The sequence below is a fragment of the Pithys albifrons genome, chromosome 11 (assembly GCF_047495875.1).
Source record: "Pithys albifrons albifrons isolate INPA30051 chromosome 11, PitAlb_v1, whole genome shotgun sequence".
Lineage (NCBI taxonomy): Eukaryota > Metazoa > Chordata > Aves > Passeriformes > Thamnophilidae > Pithys > Pithys albifrons.
Genome location: NC_092468.1, coordinates 16,711,694 through 16,733,953, shown reverse-complemented (window position 1 = coordinate 16,733,953; position 22,260 = coordinate 16,711,694). Strand labels below are relative to the sequence as shown.

At 41.1% G+C, this 22,260-nt stretch overlaps 1 protein-coding gene across 7 annotated transcripts in view; it reads right to left on the bottom strand.

Annotated features, from left to right (window-relative positions):
• Positions 1-848: 848 nt before the first annotated feature.
• Positions 849-22,260, bottom strand: part of LRCH3 (leucine rich repeats and calponin homology domain containing 3) — a 63,308-nt gene continuing 41,896 nt past the window's right edge. The window contains exons 14-23 of one of the 7 annotated variants that reach the window (XM_071566084.1): positions 21,213-21,260; positions 20,070-20,123; positions 17,075-17,155; positions 15,687-15,758; positions 14,787-14,835; positions 14,175-14,288; positions 13,450-13,568; positions 11,798-11,935; positions 9,528-9,605; positions 4,375-7,299 (exon numbers count right to left, since the gene is read on the bottom strand). In XM_071566084.1, coding sequence (XP_071422185.1) covers positions 7,099-7,299; positions 9,528-9,605; positions 11,798-11,935; positions 13,450-13,568; positions 14,175-14,288; positions 14,787-14,835; positions 15,687-15,758; positions 17,075-17,155; positions 20,070-20,123; positions 21,213-21,260 — 954 coding nt within the window. In that variant the 3' untranslated portion in view covers positions 4,375-7,098. The other 6 variants (XM_071566080.1, XM_071566078.1, XM_071566081.1 and 3 more) reach the window with 6 other exon arrangements.

Here is a 22,260-nt window from a genome sequence, read left to right as displayed (position 1 = left end):
AAATCACAAGCCCTTTGCAGGAGTTTTCCTGGGAATTAAATGGATAAGAAAGGCTGGAGACTGGGAAGCTGGTTAGGAGAAAGCTTTAGACTGAGGGGCAGAAATAAACAGCTGGAGAGTGCTGGGCAGCTCTGACAGAGGCAGGAATGGAGTTTTTCCAGGTGAGTGATGGAGTCAGCAGGTCAGACAGGGATGCTGAAAGCAGCTTGGTGAGCAGGGAAGAGCATCACAGGGTAGCACAGCCTGTATGATGCAGGGAGGGTTTGCGGATCCCTGGCAATTTCTAAGCCTTGCATTTTAATTCTTTTTTAAAAAATAATATAAACTAGTAATGAGAAGGGACAAAAAGAGAAATAAACATTCTGGCTAAGAACAAACCTTTCAAATGCTGTAGGGGCAGGAAGCAGGGGTGCAAGTTTTACCCTTCAAACTCATTACAGGCTAAAAGCATGCAAAGGACCAGAACAAGGAGCACCGGGACTGGCAGCAGGAAACCCCAAACCCAGAAATGTACATTTTACATTGAGAAGTAAAAAACGAGGTGATGGGGAGAGAGGAGCAAAGGAACCTGTACAAAATCACTGTGTCTGGGGAAGGTTTAAAATACCCTCAAGAAAAAGCTTCTGATGTGGCTGCATAGTATGTGTAAAAATGCTCGAATTTTTCTATCCTGGTTAACTATCCCAGAATATCCTGAGTTGGAAAGGACTCATATGTATGTATGAAAAATAGAGAAACAAAGCAGGTCCATCAAATGCCAACTGTGATGATGGGAAGGGGAATAAACACCTTACACACATCATGTGACATTCATTAATGCAACAGAAAAACAGCAGGAAGAAATAATGTAATTGATATAAGTTTTAAAACTTTATTTCAAATACCCATGGTTTCCTCTTATATTATCAATGTGCTAGAAGTTCACACTACTGGCAGAATACAGGCAATTTAAAATATACAATATTCAGACACATTTATATGTAACAGAAATTATGGAATGTATTTACAGACATACAGCACAGGATGAAGCTTTAAAATCCTTTACTCTATTAATTACACGTTTACACTGTTTTCAGAAATAACAAAATTAGATCACTTTGTAAAACATCACAATATCTATACAAAAGCATTTTTAGATGTCCAAATTCACCTTACAAGTCCTCTGTTTCTAAAACAGTTTTTCAAAGAACCATTTATAGTCATAAAAGGGTAAAAATACCATTTGCCATCCCGCTCTGCCAAGAACAACAGAGGTGCTCTGGCACTGCAGAGTTGTCTCAGATAGATTTTGAGTAGGACACGGAGGTTGGAGCCTCTCCAAAGCCAAAGGGGAAGACCCAAACTGCGGCTGCTCTGCCCTGACCCCCCTGTGCCATCAGGGCCTCCCGAGTGCCCTCAATGCTCCACCTGGAGTGCGTGACCTCCCTGAGCCTCAGATGCTGCTCAGGGCTCGTCAGGTTTGAGGAAGGATTGTGGTGACCATGGAGTCAGTGTAGGAACACCAGCATGGAACGCTCAGGTGGATCCCTCCCACATCCTCCAACAGAACACCCCGGAGAGGAAAGACAATCATCTCTTTGCTTTAACAAATTACTTTATATGTGTTTTCTTTCAAATATTCTTTTTGTGGGATACAACAAAAATTGCACATAAATACCCTGGAAAATCCCAACCCATTTTTGCAAGAGAGAAGTGAAGTCGGTTTGGTGCAATACATTAAATAAACCGTACAGGTTTGGATTTTTGTCCTAAACATCTGGACCAGATTTAGTGCTTGCCAGCATGAAAACACAGGATTATAAATGCCAAACAAGATCTTCTACACTCAGACTGCCAGAGTGAACATTGCTTAGAACAAAGTACCCAGTGTTGGGCCCCCCTGCCCACCCTGACACAGCCACGGCCGTGAGCCACAGGCAACAGCAAACAGCCCCTTCTTGCTGGCCAGACTCGAGCCCCCACCCCATTAATTCCTAAAAAACTAGTATTAATGAAATGTCAAACTTCCACCAACCTGGATAGTATTAAGTTTCATTTTTAAGTGCTGGAAACTGGACTGGAGCAATCACCACACCCTCACAATTCCGTGAAGGGACTGGTTTTATTCAAACAGCCCCCAAGGGGAGTGCAGCTGAATGCAACACATCCCTGTAACAATACAGGGGGCCTGATGCTGGAAACCAAGATGAAGTCAGTGCCCCCCACCCTGAAATGATGAGCAGAGAGAAACACACCAGGAACACCTGTACCCACCTGTACCCGTGTCTGTGTGTCTGTCTGTGCTGCTGCCTGTGAGAGGCAGAACCTTCCCCTCAGCAAACTGCAGCAGAGACTTCAGACACCTCTATGTAACCCTGTAAGAACAACCAACTCTCCTCACAAATGAAATTAAGTGAAACACAAGAGCTACTTAAGGGGGAAAGAATGCCTGTCTGGAGCTGCTCCTCCTGTGGGTACTGTGAGTTACTGGCACTCTCATTCCTTGCAGGGCTCAGGAATGAGCATGAGGAGGTTGCTCTTTGCAGCTGGGCAGTTTTAAACAACCTCCAGGTGTTCTTCTCTGCTTGCAACGTGATCAACCAATGCCAATAAGAAGCAACCAAAACAATTATGTGAAATAAGGGATTCAACAGTCACCACACTGGACCTTGAAAGAAATACATGAAACAAAACAAAGTGGAAACAAAACTGCAAATCAAAAGGGAAAAAACACAGCTGAGTCCTTGGCAGCTCCCATGGCAGGTTTACTTCTGCAAAAATGACTTTAGCTAATCTGTTCCCATTTCCTCTTCCTTTATTTGCATAAAACCCTCTCGGTGTATGCTCCTTCCCCAAATGGAATACCACTGATGCCTGGAGCTGCTTTCAGAACCCAAGCACCATGTATAAGTAGTAGTGTAACACCCCCGGATGCTTTAAACTGGGCAAAACCTGACAAAGGGATGGCATGGGAGGAGAGCTGGATTTTGTGAGGTATTTTATTTGGGGGGGGGGGGGGAATAAATTATTGTAATTGATCTGGTAGAGAGCTTGGCTTCATCACTAGGACCAGAGCACATGGAGCTGTCTTTGTTTTGCACATCAGCTTTCCAAGAAAATGCAAAACTTATTGGCTTATCCCATTCCTGTACACTGAATTTCTATTTTTATGCTAAGGAAAGAGGAAGGAAGTAATGGCAGTTCTGTAGAACCAGCACATCCCTCTACATAAACTCCAACGTTAAAGGCTTTATTGAAAGCCTTGTCAAACCCCCAGAGACGCTGTGTTTGCACAGACCCTGCTCTGTCACACCCAGCCCACCTGGGGAACTCAGGGGGTTCTTAACCTGATCCACTCTGTGCCTGCAGGGGATGCTTCAGGCCCTCACAAAGGTATGAGTTGATAATGGGCTCCCAGGTCAGCAAGGCAGGCTGGAATTGTTCACAATGCAGGGAAATACACCTGTGATTTGGTGAGACAGGGGAGATTCTCCACCCACTGATGCTGGACAAGTGTTCAGATAAAGACATGTGAAAACCCAAACAGAAAGTGAACCCAGCAAGAATTCTGATGGGATTAAATATAATTTGAACAGATCTGATTTAGTATCTTTTACTAAGATGTCTCTGGTGGAGATAACATGCAGTAATTTTTCCCATGGGAAAAAAGTAGGGTTTTTTTCTTCTTCAAATTTTAGTAATGAGGACATGCCAACACAAGTTACAGCTGTGCGAGGTTCGACCCTGTTAGCAAACACTGCAGGTTAAGATTGTGTGATGCAATTTTTAAAATATTATAATAGAAATAGCTGTTTTTCTTTGGAGGCAAAGGAACTCCATTTCTTTGCACCCTGTGGGTAAGGAAAGAAATTTAATTCCCTGTGTGCCCACTGCAGCAACATCCTTTTTTTTTTTTAAATTTCCCGAGGAATTGCTTTCCAAACTCTACACCCGTATCTTCTGCCTGCAAGGCCAGTTTCTACAGCTGGCTCCAACAGCAGACACTGGAATTCCTTGCCCTCCTCCCAACCTTCATATTTTTAAATAAGGGGCAAAAAAAATTGATAATAAAAAATGTTACTGGAAACTGTTGTGATCTCCAAAAAAATGGAGAAATGAAGTAAAACATTCCTGTCAGGAATCACGGAAACTCATTTCCTTAGAACAGAGCTCTGTGTGTTTGGATGCACTGCATGGGCAGTAAAGTCTTCAGGTCCTTCTGCTTAGCCAAGGTAACCCAAAAGGTCCCGGAGGTCTCTACACAGCAGACAAGTGGTGAAGTGGCTGCTGCTTTGGGGGTGCCAACTCCAGGAGCGCCTGCACAGTCACAGCTACCTGTGTCAAACCCTTCTCTTCTAAAATATGCAGAGGCAAACATAATTGCTCCTGAATGGGGAACAAAACAAAGACAAAAACAAAATGGATGAAAACCACTGAACTGAAAAGAAAAAAAAATTAAGCAAAAGATGATTGAAATATGAAATGTCACGGACAGGCAGCACACACACTCGGGGGCAGGACATGAAATTTCTCCTTGTAATGAAAGAACCATGACCTTGACTACTCAAAGAAGGTGGCCCTGGGCTAAACCCTGTGTTCATTTATTAAAAAACTACAAATAAGAATTTGAAAAAGCATTGTGGGAGAAGAGGGGAATAACAAACTGTCCTCCATCTCTGCCTGCATGACATGGCAGTGGTTTATGAAAGGAGATGAACTTGAGGAGGGGGAAGCTTTGCTTCAACACGGTGAACTTGCTACAACACAGAGCAGGAGAGGAGCAGCTTCCTTTCCAAATCACACCACCTTTTTGAGGGAGTCCTCACAGGACAGGCCTGGTCACTCACAGCCTGAGCAGGGAATGAGTCACCATCGCTCCCTCATCTCCCAGAAGTGCCCCTGGCTCAGCAGGTGACTCCCAAAATTGTTCTGAGGAATAACAGGAATACGCAAAATGCAAAAAGAGGTTTCAAAGTGTTTATTAACAGTTGTGCTATTCTCAGTCTAAGATGTATTTAAAGCCTCATCCTACAGAAGTCCTTGGCATTTCCTGGCCATCCTCATCCACAACAGTCAGGATACATGTCCAACAGTTCTCTGTATCTGTAGAAAACCCAAGTATGTCCTTCCTATAGAGCTACAGAGACTATTTTTCATGTGTTATTTCACACCAACTGGCATTTCTCCACTCCTTGAGTCTTTACTGACTTTTGATGTTAAATCCTTCAGCACAAACAGTGGCAGCCAACACTCCCCTCGCAAAACTCCGAGCAGAGAGAAAGCAAATGAACCCAGACTGAAATTCTCACAGGAAGCCACATGATCAGGCTAAAATACATTTTTCTTCCAGCATATTTATGTTACTTTGAAAAAAGTGTGCTTTTTGAGAAAATACTTGTAAACTTGAGCAAATACGCCTTATCTTTTTTTCTTATGTATGCAAACAGATGAAGGAAAAGCTTTGGAATGACTCCATACCACAGACAGTAATGACAAACAAAATTTAAAAACTGGAAGGCACTGTTAGTGTAAAACCCCTTGCAGCTTTTATCACAGTGTTCACTAGAAGTTAAGAAACACAGGAACCGAGTTCATTCTAGTTCATACCAGTAAGCTGTGCAAAAATAGCTTACTTAAAAATAAAACAATCTCTCCCTGTCAAAGGTCCCCTCTTTCCTCAGTGATGTTTGGCTTGGACAGAACACTTTGTGTGGCTTGGACAGGGAGCAGCAGCTTTTTTCTTGCTCCTTTGTTAAATACTCACTCTCTGATACAAGAACTTGCGAGATCTCTGTACACATAACACATTTTACTGGTAGCAACCACATTAACAACTGAACTCCTGTGGACCTTAACCTGTGCTTCAGAGTTCCAGGTTACTGCTGGAATGCCAACACCACTTGCACTGGGCTTACAAGCCATTTACTGCCCTTGCAGATGTAACAGAAATTTATTGAATACACATTTGGAACAGCCATTTCCTGAACACTTACCTGTGACTGGTGTCTGAGCAGAGCTCTCTGAATCAACCTACACTCTGAGGAGACACGGTCTGTCACACACACAGGGAGTGCCCTGCAGCTCTGAGGTGTCCCTGAGACATTAAAGCACCAAGATGCTTTCCCTGGGGAGGGAAAAGCTGTGAAGCTTTATGGAAGACTTCCTGAGTTTTGTAAAACAGTGAAGGGTGCTTGTGCAGCTGGGATTTATATTTCTGCAACTGCATGATAGAAGGGTTTCTGAAAATGACAGGATAAGATGAAGAAGGGAATAAGGATGGAACAAGCTTTGGCTGGGGCGCCCACGATCCAGTGGCAACTCAATGAGTTTTTGGAAAGTTTTATCCATAGCACAGTAAAATGCTATGACCTGCTGTAGCATCTCATAGAATACTAAAGACTTCTCTTTCTGTGCTAGAAAACTTAAAGCTGTTGAAGGGCTTAATTTCTCTGAAAATTTCCTGCTTGAACTGTTGTGAAGTTCAAGCAGCTCAAGATTCACTGACAGTGATTTTAAAAATCCTAACTCAAAGTAATAAAGCATAGTCTATAACTGAGAAATCAAATCCTCGCAGAAGCAGAATAAGGGACTAGGGCTAAGAAAAAAAAGAACTTAAAATGTTCTGTGGACAAAACCTACCAGACCATGTCTCCTAAGACTGTGAGATCTCATCAAGAACACTGACATTGAAAAAAATACTTCACACTGTTCAACATTTTTCATCAGATAATCCTTAGGAAATTTACAAAAGTGGGTGCAATTCCCATTACACAGACGGGGAAACAGAGGCACAAGCTGACAATGCAGTGTGTCCCCAGTAGTACTCCACTGGTCAGCAGAGTACAGAAAGCACCCACGTGTCCTCAGGCCTAGCCCAGGGACAGCACCTGCTCCCTTGGAAAGCGTTTTATCTGCTCAATGTGACACAGCAAATACAAGTGTGGATCACGTCACAGATGGTTGTGTGGGTGCACCAATGTGTTTACACATTGTACTTGTCACCTCTGTCCCATCCACGGGAAACAAAGCACTTCATACACACAGTTTTGACAAACCCCCAGATGTGTTCCCAAGCACCGGAGCGATGAGGGAGGGAGCAGCAGCACTACTACCCTGCAGCTACAGGAAACAGACCCAGCGATAGAACATACAGAGCGTTAGCATTAGAGTACAGTAAAACACCACAAAGCCCCAGAGCTGAACGGAAAGGGAGACAAGACTGGATTCTTCTGAATCTGTCCCCAGGGAAAGAAGAGTCTCAACCGTTCTTTTAACGCTGAGGTTTAGCTGAAGAATGTCAGAAGGGGAACAAAGATTGTCCTGTCCAGAGTGTGTGAGCAGGAAGGGAAAACAGACAGAAAAAAAAGGTCAGTCAGTGAGCCACAGCAACATCCACAAAGCAGCAACACAGTTATCAGACATCTCAGATACAAACTACACATTCGAGAAGCACATCACAGCTGGTTAATTCTCACACAGGAATTTGCAAGACTCCCATGGCCAAGAACTTCATGTCAATGTTTAGTGTTCAGCGAGGTGTCTGTCACTTGTACAGCTCAAACATGGAACTACTCCTTGTTAAGAACAGCAGCTTAACACACACCTTAGTGAAAATCGGTTTTCTCCAGAGGTGAAAAGGCTACAGGTTTCTGAGATGCTGCTGGCACTGAGTACTCACCAGAGATCAACTTCCACATGTAATTTAGTTAATGAAAACAGCAGGACAAGGAACTGTTTATGTGTAACTGATGCCCAAATGCAGCATCCTGCAGAAACATCTATTACTAATAAGAGTTTAAGAGTTCTGTAAATACTCCCACTGTGTGTCTTTCCCTCCCTCTCCCACAGGTAGCTGCTATAATCAGTGAAATCTAGATGCATGTATCAATCTGTTCAACTGCCAGCTTCCTTTGATCCAAGTTCTTTAACCACTGAAGTCCTACAGAAATTGCTGCTCTGCTGTGGTGCCTGTAATTAGCCTTTTCTAAAAGCAGCCTTCCCCTCAGAAGGTCAGTATTCCTACACAGATCCATGCTTTCAGAAAGCCTTTTGTTTTTGTAATTAGAATTGAAATGAAAAGAAATATCTGCAGGCATCCTTTCAAGAAAAGCACACTGGGGTGCCACGCCACTCTCACATACAGGTATCTTATGTTCACATCTCAGTAGATTCGTGACACAGACATGTGAGAGACTTTAGAGTTCAGGTGTGGGGTATTCAGTAAGTTTTCCCAGGGAGACTCTCCTTGAACTCTTTCACATTAAAACAAGCTACATGAGAAAAACAGGAGAGTCCCAGACAGGAGGTGCAGCAGATAGAACAGCCTGGGATTACAAGGGACTTTTTCTTGAGTGGCTTTTGTGTTTGTTTATTTTTAATTCTGGGTCATTCCAGTGATCTCCTCTGTACTGCAATCCCACAAACATTGTATCTTCATAGTTGAGGGAGCTATAAATAGGGAAGTTGGGATGGAACTGCGCAGTTCTGCCTCAGATGGATTTATATTGTGCAGCTCTGCTGGGATTAAAGTCCAAAGTTTCTTAGGGGACCAAAACAGTGCAGGATCTCACAGTATTGACACTTACAACTCCTCATCATGTTGCAACACAATTCACCACTGAGCCATGTGAAATGGCCACGTAGCTCAATAAATATGGCATCCTAAATACTCCAATGCCTGCAAACAAAACCATCTGGAAACACCAGAAAACCCCTGCATGACTGATTCAAGAACTGTCTTTAGTTGTATCTGGGACAGGAGTCGCTTTTCCCTTTCTTTTTTCAAAAGAAAGAAACCATAACCTACAACAGAAACACTAATGCTGAACCCAAATTAATTAGTGCACTTGAAGAAAAATGAAGGAAAACATGATGTATTAAAACTATTTCTACTGAGACAGCTGCTGAGCAAGACAAAGTGCAAAGGACAGGACAACATAAAACAGCATAACTGGACTAACAGGATAAGATGGACTATTTTATATGTTTCTACCTCCTAGATCTGCCAAGATTCAAAAGGGGACAAGAAATAGGAGAAAACAGACTTCTACCATTGGTACATAACAAATGAATCAGCATCTATGCAAAGACAGGTACCAACCACCAGAGAAAGGCAACTTGTTGGTAAGACAATAGAGACATGTAAGAGAATTATTGTGAGGGAACATGAAAAGCTTTGGAATAAAAACAGCACATGCAAAACACTACCCAAATTTCATCCCACTTTTAAGCTGCCACATATCTAATTATGAGAAAATGTAACTGATTTTATAGAAATACCTTCCAGTTCTAAAAGCAGAATAAATCTGCATCAGTTGTTATGAACTTGAGGCACAACAGTGACTCAGAGCTGTGATAAATTATATCTGACTTCATTCTGCTTTGGAAGACCCTGCAAGATCAGTCTGATCTATACTGCAGGACAGCTTATATTTGAACCTCCTAAACTTTTAATAATTTTATTTTAATCCAATCTTTTAAGGAAGGTTCTGTTCTGAAGCCCATATGAAACTGCATCTGAAACATATCAGAACAGCAGAAATACATACCTGAGGCACTCCAATCCTTCTGCAAGCTTCCAAGAAATTCTCCACATTTCGTCTGCATTTTGCCATTGTAAGTTTAGGCTGAAATGAAGCAAAGGCATACAGTGTTCTTAACTGGCAAGATTTTAAACGATTTTTATTTTTTATTTAAAGAAAACTCTTAATAAATCTCTTTGCCAGAAACATACTGCACTGACATAAGCTTGTCTAATTCAAAGCAGGCTGAAGTTTGCCTTTCTTAGAAAACCAAGCCCAATTTTCAAAGCTGTTTTATGAAAAGCTAAGTTATGAATGCTGGAAGTCTTTAAAAGAAGACAATTGTAAGTTCTGTAATATTTATACACATGGTGTTATATAAAACTGGCTAACACTTCTAGTGACTGCAGCATGATCATTGTAAAATGGTTTAACTCTACTCCAGCCAAAACCAGAACATTGGCTTTCATGCTGTGATTCCAGAGCAATTTCATTATATAAGGCAATCTAGAGTCTGTTGTGGATTACTTAAAGCAAATATATATATACCCAATCCTATTTCAATTAGTGAAGAGTTATAATAAAAGATGAAACAAAAAATAGAAGACTGGAATTGAAGCTTGCTGCTTGTCGGCCTCTTTTAGATGTGTTCGATGCAGCTGTTTGAATTGCACTCACTGGCATGTTTTCAAGTGAGGGTTTTTCTGCAGTCCCTTCACACCTCTCCAGACACACACAGCACAGGCTCTGTCTTGTTTCTGTTCTTGATGCTCATTCCTTTCTGGTTCAAGAGACACAAGCTCCCTGCTCCTTTGAACAAGCTACTCACAGTCCATGTGGCAGCAGCCTCTGTGAGTCCAGCACTTCCTTCGGTGCTGAGGCTTCTTCTCTCCTCTCCATATGCTGCATTTCCCCACCAAGGAAACAGGTTGAAGGGCAGTGCTGACTTCTTTCTCCCAAAGAGTGAAGGGAATACAAAGATCACATTGTGCCTGGGGAATAATGACATGATGCCTCTCCTGCTGCTGGAGCCACAGGACTAATGGCTGCCTCTTTCTTGGGATTCACATGACAAAGCCATGATTTAATTCCTAACACACAATATTCAACAGCACACAAAACCAGGCCATTGAAAAGATCTTCTCAGTGACGTAAATCTTCTGAGTAGTGGCTTCATGCCTTTGCTCTGAAGGATTCCACAATCTGCCTAAAATATTGGCGTGTCCAGTTCAATCCTCCTCAAAATAACGAGGGCATCTTCCTGCCCCAGTGAGTCCAAGGGAGAAGAACCACAATGATACATCTGGCAGCCCTGTAAGTGCCAGTTCAAATTCCAACCAACACAAAGGCTGACTCCAAAAGAAGGATAAGTGAACACTACATGCATGTTTTAACTTCTTCCCCCAGAACGATCTTCAGTTTTCTTCTTTATTCATACAATTTAAAGGTGCACAACAAGAAATTTGTCTTTCTATACTACTTTCAAGTAGCTGATCCTAAACATTTTCACTGAACTTTGAATTCTGCAAACACAGATTAGGTAAATAATCTGCTGTTATCCTACAGTTTTGGACCTTTCTCTAATTCTCTCTTTTCCCTAAAGGATACACAATAATGTACCCAGATACAGATCACCTTCAGTGCTTTCCATGAACACTGAGCCAGGCTGGGTAACAGAAACAACTTCACACATTTTCAAACTTCTCTGTGTGCTTCCCTCCTTGCTCTCAACAGCCCCCTGACACACCCACCTTTTTTTCCTGTTGTCACAAAGGTATGACTGGATTTGTTTAGGTCCAGGAGATGGTGTTCTCCAGGTACTTGATGTGTGCTCTGCTAAAATTCCTAAGCAGAGGAATTTGTAATGCTGGGCCACAGGAATCAACTTGGTCCCTCTGCCTCTTTTCACTGTTTTGTGCAGTGGGATCCTACTTGTTATAGAGAATGTTGCAATTCCTGAACTTCTCAGATGTTTAGATCCTTTGAAATATCCCATTTGAGTTTTAATGTTGAACTGGCTCTTATTTCACTAGTCTTCAAGTTAACATGTTTAGGGAGGACTTGCAAATGTTAACATTTGCTTACAATCCCTGTCAGGAATAACTTCAATTAAATGAAACAAACCCAAAGAGAATTTCTTTTAAAAACACATCTGACCTTTTTTGAACAGGACAGATGGTTACTTTTCGTCATGCACGTTCACAGAGAATACTCAGTTTAGCATTTGTCTGGATCACAGGACTTTGCTGGATGTTATTCTGAGCAGCTATAAAATACTGTCATTATTGCACACTTACAACGGCAGGGGAGGGGACGTGAATGCTGGGGACGGAGCGGGGCCGCACGTGGTTGGCCAGGTGGCACAGCACAACTCCGTCGGTGAGAGCCGCCCCGAGGTCGCTGGGCAGCGACACCTTCAGCCGCGCCTCGATGTTCTGTGGAGAGAGGCACAGGACACACAGGCACTCAGAGCTGGGCTCCTCCAACTGATTCCTCCTGCACAGCGGCTGGCACGAGGCAGAGCGCCTGCATTACAGCTCTGCCCATCCTCATGGCATTTCCAGCCAGCTTCCTGAACAACCCCACGGGAGCTCTGAGCACTGCCGAGGACCAGAGCTGGCCACAGTGGGGGCAGTGCAGTTCAGTGAACAACAGTTCTCATTGTACAGCACAGTGGACTTACACAACCATTATTCAAAAATAATGGAAATCAGGATCTAGGAACAGTATTCCTAACCCTACATATCCTCAGAGAATGGTTCTGCCTATGGAAGTGAAAATAATTGTCTTTGTGGCTTGGAGGACAATACAGTTAACAAAAGTCAAGACAACATTTTTGCCTCTAAATATAAACCTGAACTACTTGGCATAAACAGTTCTTTAAAAAAGAGGTAGTGAGCACTGGTATAAGAGAATGAATAAAAATTCAATTCAGGCTTTCAAACTTATTTAAAGTGTGAATTTCACTGAGTTGTAATACTGTATCTAAGATTTTAAATGTTAAAAGAAGATTTAAGCTTACCTGAGAAGTAAAACAAGAGACAGGCTACATACAGAGCATTCTGAGATAAAATAAGAGAGGATTGGCAAACAGCACCAAGTTCTGTTTTACCTGAGGTAACTTTCTCCTTTTAGACAAAGATTGTCCTTACTGTAAGATCTACAAAGAGAAGGAATTTTCCTTGTCCATCTGGGACGCTTATGGCTTTTAAGATTAGCTTCAACAAGTAAATTCTTATTTATTGGGAGAATTCCAACAAACAGAACACCTCAAGGAATCCCTTCATGCTGTCCAGAAACAAGTCTGGGGCACAGCAGAGCAGTACCTTAATGCCATGTGGCATTTTCGATATTCATGTTTATTGTCATTGTATCTGGACACAAACCCGGATCGTGGTGGCCCCGGACAGACAAAAAGCACAAATGTAAGAAATGTTTGTGCCTCAAATGTTCTGCACTTAATGAAGGACAAGGCAAGAATCAATAGACAGATCCAGAACACGAGGAAACCATGCTGACAACATGACTGGCAGCAGTCTCTGCACTCCATGTGTTTTTCTGTGGGCTTTACAACAAAGAGGAGTTTTAAAAAATGGACTGAAAGGGGACAGTGAGGCAACTTTCCAGGGAGTTCCTTACAAGTGTAAAAGCTGATAAGGAACAAAGGAAGCACAGATTCACACTAAAAGCAGAGTTCACTGGACACTCAGGAGCAGGAATCAGCATAGATTATTTTACAGGATTTGAAGCTGACTTTATCTACCACAACCAACCAAGTGAACACACTGCGCCCATCCGAAAGAACCACACAGACTGTACCACTGCCACTTAGTTTTGGTCAGCTACACACCATATTGGATCAGTGCAACTGGTCCAGAAGGCAAAGGCAGATTTATCCAGGTCACACAATTACTACCATGTCCATGCTCTGGCTCCTGGCAGCACTCACCTTGCGTAGCTGCTCTATCAGCTCCAGCTCCTCCTCTCGCTGTTTGGAGTTTTGTCTCACTCGAGGGTCTGCAGAATCATTAGCAGGAGACAAGGCACAAGTAGAGGATGAAGCACAAGCTAAAAGGGAAGCACAAAGGAAAGAAAATCACTAAGGACAGTTTGGCTCTGTGTCATTTGGTGCTGCACCACACATGCAGAATGGGTTCAGTACATTCCTTTTCACAAATCTTTTTTCCTTTGATTGTTAATCAAACTAATGCTCTACTAATCTAAATGAGGTGTTCTTTAACACGCTTTCCTTTCTGCTTAGATTCTGTTCCTTCTGCTGGATAATGGTCATGCACAAACGAGGACAAAGTTTTGCCAGATGGAATAGGTTGAAATGGTTCAGTCTTTCTACAGAAACTGCAATTCTGGTGTTTGCTGTGGTGCAATGCAAAATTTATCAAGCTGCCCTCATCAGCTGTTGAAGGCTTGTGTGGCAAAGGTGTAAACACAGACCACAGACCAAACTCTCACAATTCCACAGATAAGACAAAGGAATATTTGACAGCTCTAAATAAAAGTTTGTTCACAGAGCATGTAATGTCATCTGTCTACAAATGGAACTCTTAAAAGCAGTTTGATGATAAAGACCTGAAATAATCAAGCACTGCAAACCCCAGGTAATGCAGATGTCAATGTAACAGCAAAACTAGCTGTTTTCTGAGCTATATAACCTACCTTTCTTGGCTTCATCCCTGACAGCTGTTCGGAAAAGGAAACTCTCAGGTCGCTGGGAAGGGTTTCTATAGGAAGGCGGGGCTGCATGGCCAGGATATGGAGGGGAAAGGTGGACTAAACAAATGTGAAAAGGCACAGGAAAGGAAGGAGGAAGGAAATGGTTAGAGTTTAAATAGGAAATGGGTTCAGCAATGTGCTAATTAAAAAGAACAAACCAAAAATTTTAATGTAATAATGACAAAATAAATTACAGCCATGCACGATAAAAGCAGAGCAGGAAAAGGCACTTCCACGGACACTTGCATGCAAAGCACATTCCACATACCAATTCCAACAACTGTTCTGACTCTTGCTGAATGCATCTGTGTGCCAAAGCCTGTATGAAGGCCTAAACCAGCCAAAGCCTGTGCTCTGCCTCAGGACATGCCTCATCCCTGCTGTCTCTCTTCCCTCATGTTTTTCTAAGGAGACCCAAATAACTGGGTAAATTCTCAAACACAGCAGTGCCACATACAGAGATGGGAACAGATGCACCCTTTTCTTCATAGTAGAAATAAGCAAGCAGGCATTTTGATCTTATTTTTCAGAAATTTTTCTTCCTGTCCCTGTTACCTGTCTGAGTGGTAGGTGAGCCAGCAGAGATGGTGGATCTGTCATCACTCTGTGAACAAAAAATAGAAGAGTATAAATGGTGCTAATCTGGAAAAGCTATGACTACATTTTAATCTTCTGTGTTTAAAATAAGGCTCCATCTATCTAAATGTGCTTCAGAAAAATAATCAGAAATGTGAAAAAACACAGTATGTTGTTCCCCAAGTCTCACCTCTACAGAGACAGAGCTTTTTCTTTTGCAGAAATGACACAAGTGCTTTTATCTGAGGAAAAGGAATGATGAAATAGCACTATCTGTGCAATGACAGATCTTTGCTAACTCTTCTTTCCAATCAAAAGTGAGAAACTATTCTTTGCAAAGGGAACATCAAACTCCAGGTATTTACCAATACGCAGAAATGGCATTACAGTGGCCCTGATAAGGATACAGCTCTTTGACACCTTTGCTATTTAACTGCTACTTACTAAACCCTCTCCGCAGTGAAACACACTGTGGTTTTATCACTGTGCTCACACAGACTAATGATTTCTTGTGAGGAATGCATTCAGTACAGCAGCTTCCACAAAAGAGAAAGAAACAGGTAAAGAACACAAGTGTACTTTTGATGAACTCAACTTGATCAAGAGTAAATGATCTTGCAGAGAAAAAGCAGCATCAAAGACAACCGATAGCCCCTTGGAGCAGAGACTGGTTACCATGTTTTTATAGATCAGGCCTCCTTTAGACACAGCCTAAAGCCAAGATGAGGTAATACCTCCCACAGTTCAATCAGGTGAATCGGATTCATACCCTACCTGAACTTTGGATTAGACGCTGACAGACTAACACCTGTTAAAACAGATGTGAGGGTCCGAGATTTTTTGTTGGCTCTACTGGTGAATGATAATAGCAAGAGATACCTTGACAGGACTGAAGGTAGAGGCACTAGGCAGGGTAGTAGCACAGGTTTCTTGGTTCAACCCTGAGACTGACTGAATGCAGAAAGAGAGAAGGCAGTAGCAGAGTTAGAGAGCAGCTGACAGGCCATGCACAAAGGTGGAACACAGCAAAGTTAAAAACGAAGGGGTGACCACGATCACATTCTTAGAAACACTCAGAAAGCAACAGATCCATACTTGCTAAAGTACAGTTAAAGCCTTCCTACCCTCCTGAACTTTTTGGCTAATAAGCCTGGGAGGTGCAATATTTCTTTTACACATAACACACTGACATTAAAACCAGAATTAAGAACAGTAAGTGAGGTACAAGCTTCTTTAGTAACACCTACGCCATCAGAAAAAAGGACATCGTACCCTACAACAGACAATTCTAGGCCACTACTAAAAATAAACAGCTTTCTTCTAAATGTTTTGAGGATACTGTGCATTTTTAGTAAGTTATTTTCCTATCAACTTTGTAAAATCTGATTAACTCACATATAATGGGCTCAATATGCAGACTTTGTGTTTGCCACAAACACCTCATGCTGATCCCTGTGATTAAATACAAAGTAAATGAGATTCTGTGGGTGGAATGTACCTCTCAGGCAAGATGTCAGTGTCAGGATTTACTGTGTCAGTGTTGCTATAAATAAAGTGCAGCCACATTTCAATTATGACCAATATCAAAACCAACCAAATAAACAACTTTTTCTGTTTACAGAACAGGGGCTCCAGTGTGCCCATCTGTCACTGGCAGGTGGATCTAAAAGGCCAAATTCTGTGCCTTCTGTTTTGAGCACAGTTGAGGACTGAATGGCTGAAGAATGAATCTGTACTTTCTGAAACTGCATTCAAATGGCAAAGTGAGTTCATCACAGGAAAGAACATCAGGTGACACCCAGAAACTCTACAGGTAGTGAAAAACACTTGGAAGTGTCAGCATTTAAAACTTTGGTAACTCTCCTGCCATTTCAGAACAGCACAGCCAGGAGGACTAGAAGGAGAGATTTATACTCAGGGCAAGCCTTATACAGAAACATCTTCAGGCACTGTGCAGATTTAAGCCTCAAGACAGCAGGGAAGGGCCAAAAATGTGGGTTTGTTTTGTTCTGGCTTTTTAAGAGTTTCAATATATGACTTGACTTACACAACACATTAGCTAGAGTAGAAGAACAGTAAAACCAAGCACAACTAGGTGGGCTGTAACATTAACACAGGTGTTTATTCCTGTATGAAAAGAGCAGGGCAACCTTGACACAGACTGACAAGAAGTTGTCACAATCCACATACCCAGCAGTGGGCGAAGGGAGGGGGAACACAGCACAGGGCAGGACAATCACAACAGCAACACACCACATGCTCTTCACCTGTTTGCGAGTCCCTGGCCTCCTTTTTATGGTATTGGTGTTATTGTCAATCTCAAACACAAAGAGAGGCTCAAAGCCATTCTGTCAGGGACAGTGAGGAAAGAAAGAGAGGGAAGAAAGGAAGAAGTGAGGCAAAGAATGGCTGTAAGAAAAGGCAGACACAATACTGAAGGAGCCAGGATGCTGCAATTCAGACCCACATCACCCTCTGCACATGCTGCACATGGTCTTTAGGTCTAGCACTGAAGTCAGAGAAGTCTCCCTGTGCCAGAATCAACTGCAGATACAGGGAGTGCCAAAGCAGAGCCCAACCAGCACCCTGCATGAACCAAATAAGGATATATTAAGAGAATTTGGTTATTAAACATTTGAATACACAAATAGATACCAACGGTCTGAGAGAAAACTCCAAGGTACAAATTAGCACAATTCAAGTTCTGCTTACTTTACTCCTACCATTATTATTCATCACACTCTGGTGCCCAAGAGCCTTAACTTAAAATGTTTCTGAGACCCCACGTACAAACAGCAACACGACGGCCTCAGGCCATGTTTGAGACCACAACAAGGAAACACAACACAAGGAAGGGAGCACAAGGCAGCAATGACACAAAGGTGGTGAAAGGAAGAGGTCACTGCAGCTGCCTTGCTGACCTTGTAAGGGACAGTGTGGGAGACAATACAAAGATACTTGGAGAAAAATGAGATTTATAAGCAACGAAGGCCAAAATCATTAGCCAAGTCTGAAACCTTGATACCAGCTCAACAAGTTATCTCAACTGTAATGAATGGGAGCACTCTTGTGAGAACAGCAAGAGGATGCGGCCAATATAAAACTTTTATTGTCTCAGAGAGGCCAGTGATTTCATTTATTCAAAAACATTTTACTCAGCCTGTATATCACAGGTCAGCATAAAGAAATCCACCACAGTTGGCAATGAAGTGCTACAGCCACTCCACTTCCCTTCTAATCACACGTGTGCAGGAGGAACAACTAAACTAAACTCGTAACATTCATAGAAGGCAAGAGCAATCATTTTGTGACTTCAAACAGACTGTCCTGAAGTTGCTTATAAACGGAAGGAAATGGTCAGAGCAACCTGTGCAACATGAATACACTTTAATTAGTGACAAAAGACAACAAGAAAACAACCAAAAGAAACACTAAAGATTTTAAAAGGGAGATTCACAACTTAAATTTTGGTTTTAAGAAGTTTTTTGTTAAAGGAGTAACAAATACCAGAAGGGCAAAGTAGAAAAATAAAGTTCACTTGCTTTCTAACTATGTATTAGACTTAGGACTTTTAAAAGCTTTTCCTTATGTCCTCTGAAATGAGACAAAGCTAAATTGCAAACCCATTAGGGAAAACATCAAATGAAATGCAACAGAATATAAAAAGGTAAAACTAATTTTAACTTTTATGACAAACCTTTTTTTTAAAAGAAAACTGATGAATATTTTCTTGCTGTTGAACAGTTTTTTACCATATAAAACACATTTGTGGAAACAAAAAAAATGCTACAAATTCACGAGCTAGTATGGGCTTAATGTTCCAGTTACAGTAATTGCCAGAAGCAGCTGCCCTGGCATGTGTCATCATTAGACACAGGGTGTTATTTCCACTACACAAGAGAGTTGCAGATCAGACTTCAGCAGTTCAGAAACCCCAGCATTTCATATACTATTATAGTTAGTGCTGCTGAAAAGAGCAAGGAGTTAAAAGAAAAATGATCAGAAAAATGATTACTTCTAATGCTTCCCTGCCAGCCTGGTCCCTTTTTTGTGAAGTGAAAGGATGTAACTTAGTTAAAGACACAAAGGAAACAAACAGCAATGGAAGCCAGTTCCAAAATAGTTTCTGAAAAGTCCATTAATTTACAATAAAAGACATGTGATCACACAATCAAGTATAAATGGGGTCCTTAAAGACATCTTCAAAATACACTCCAAAGATGAATTTACTGACAACAGTGTCAACTCTTCACCCAAACCACTCCTGTTTCTTATTATTTAAATACCAAAGCACCTTTTAATGTGCTCATTGATTGTGATTTCTCTAAACAGGCACATGATCATTAAATATCTCTCTAATATTTCAAGCTCTCTTTCTGTCTCACACAGTGCCAGTCATATGAAAGAGGAAAACGAAACAGTCTGAATAAAGACACAGTAAATATCTTGACCAACATGCATATTCTAAGAGCACTGCCCAAAGAAAATTTAGGTGAATAATGGAAGCACATAAATCAAGAAAATAAATTCTAGGCATGCAGTCATGCAGCAGCAGGCAAATCAGGTGTATTTTTTCTTTTATAGACATAGATTATGGCATTATATTCTTTAATTATGCTACATTGCTAAGATGCCATAAAGAAAGGAATAGCATAAAACATGAATTATGTACAAAAATGTGTTTATTTTTGATAAGTGGTGGAAATAGATGATGTTTAAGACATTTTCATCAATAAACAATAAAATGGTAAGAGGAATATTTCATGATTTGCAGCATTCACATGTAGAGCAGTTTTTTCCTGTGCCAAGTATCTCTAACCCCCATGTGCAGGACACAGACAGGCTGAAGGAGAGGCTGTACCTGAAGCATTAAAATTGTTTACTTGACACTGAAGAGCACATCAATTAGGAAGCAGCTCAATGGAGAAGAAATCAAACCAGAACAACTAGAGGTGAATTTTTCATTTTACAAACTGTTCTTTACTATCAGTAGTTTTCTTCTGCTCTCATCAAAAGCCAAACTTTTACTATTTTGTGGAAAAACATTGTTGTATTGTTAACAAATGGCTGACAGCAAAAGTGTCAACATATTCATAATGTTATAGCTCACAGTTAAGCTCCTCTTCAATGAAGATGGTCATGTTTTATGCTATTTAGATTAGCTCTAAAACAGTTGGTCTAATCTGAGACAATCATAACGCGTTTTTAATTCTATGCTCTAGAATCTGCCACATAACAAGGCCAGGACGTGCAGGATCTTACCACTAACAAGGCACTATCATCAGTATGCTGAGACCTTCTGGATGGAAAGGGACACTGGGAGGTGGGAGAGATGGAGCAATGTCAGAAACACACACAATGTCAGAAACACACGGCATGTGAACAGACAGACAATTCTGGAAAATGAACTGCTTGCTTATCTCACTGTGAGGCTTTTTAAAACAATCCATGAGGGGTATGGAACCCTGTAGGAATACACAGCCACACCACCCATGAATTGCAGTGCATTTTAAGGAATCAATTACTCTGCTTTCTGTGTTGTCTCAAGCAAATACAGAAAACTGCACTGACAGTGCTTACTCTGGTAGAACAAAGGACCCTTTAAAAGAATAAATTAAGAACAGAAGAACATTAAGAAGAAAAAGGAGCAAAAACTATTTCAATATACCATATTTTCGTAATTTTCTAAGAAAAACGAGTTAGTTGGAAAATACGGCTAAAGAACTATAATGTTCATTATATTATTAAAAGTTTTGATCTGATTAACACTACCAAGTGAATTATTTTCCTCTGGATGCAAGTGGGGATGGCAAACAGTGAAAGAGCAGTTACTATGCAGAAATCTGCTGCAGAGACCAAACAGATGTCATTGGGTCAGTTCTGTATATTCTACAAGACTGAGCCTTGTATGATTTGTGTTCCCTACTGACTTACTGGTTTTGATTATAAAACTATATTAGAATAAAATTTAAAAAAAATATTTATTTCTTTATCTGATAGCCCTCAAAATTCTAATACTTAATATTACTTCTGCGATAACTTGTGATCTAATAACAAGAAACTGGGAGAAAACTGATCAGTGAAGGATGACTAAAACACAGCAACGAGCCTGAATACTCCTGTTAGAAAACAAACTGTCTTGCTTTTCCAGGAGCATGTTAAAATGGAATATGAAGTGTATTTTCTTCAGAGAACATACAAAACATACAAGAAACAATAAAACAACACACTTGGACAGTCAGTCTACATGAACAGAAGGAAATACTCGACTGGTCCCATAAGCAAAAAAAACAACCCAAGGCTTAATAACGTGTGAAAAAACTGCCACAACCCAGTTCTGAAGAATTCTCCACAATCAGGAAAGTAACTCTGACATCTCTAGTAATAATCTTACTGGACTCTTACCTCACTATCCAGAGGACTTTGCTTCTGAGGACTTAAGGATGCTTTTTGCTATAGAGAAAAAGGAAAAATGAAAATATTATTACAAAAGCTTAGAACAAACCAGCATAATTTACAATGTTTTAAAACAAAAGTCTTAGTTTTTAAATAAAACATGCATTGGGCAAATTGCTAGTTTCCACTCAGCTGAAACTTCAATGATATTAATAAAAAAAACCAGCCTTTATTCCACATTAAGCACAAAGCTTATTTTTTTTTATTATGCATATGAAATATGAATAAGAAATCCAAAATATAACCCAAGGGAGGACTTTGCTAAGTGCTCATGAATAACAAAGGCAACAGAGGGAAAAAAAAACCTAAATCCAAACCAAAAACCCCAAGAGGCTCATCAATGAACAAAATGCATCCTATACAGCAAAATCTTTAACTGAAAGACTGAGCTGAATCTTTAATAAAAGCAGCTTTACTAAAAAATAGTGCCAGGGCCCTGAGGCTGGTTGGTGCTAATGAAGACCACAGTTTCATGCAGCGAAACCCCTTTATCTAAACTAACTTCATACATTAAATAAAGGCAAAACCCCATTTTTGCCTCTCTGCAGATGGTGAGATTTGGGTAGGTCACCAGAGCAGTAAAGAGTAAAATAAATTTAAGAAGCCAACTATCATATCAGTAAGTTGGCTTGTTAAGCAGCAGACTCCACACTCCACACTGACTGCAGTGGCAGAGAGAAGAACCAGCGTCCACAGAGTGCTGATGGACCATAAGTCTGCACCTGTGCTTAACTGCAGATAACTTATTTTATTATAAAACAGCAAAATAGATCAGGTGACACTGTCTTTTTTTGTGTATGATTCTGTCCTCCCTGCCAAATTTGTCATCACAATCACACTGCCTCTGTGCCTTCTCAGGTAAGGAGCCCTTCTTTCTTATACCAATTCTGTCACATTTATGCAAATGACAATTGAGAGAATGAGGCAGATAATGCAAAACCAGAATTCTTTGCAACTGTCATACTGAGTAAATCTTTCATTTCCTCCCCAGCTCCAG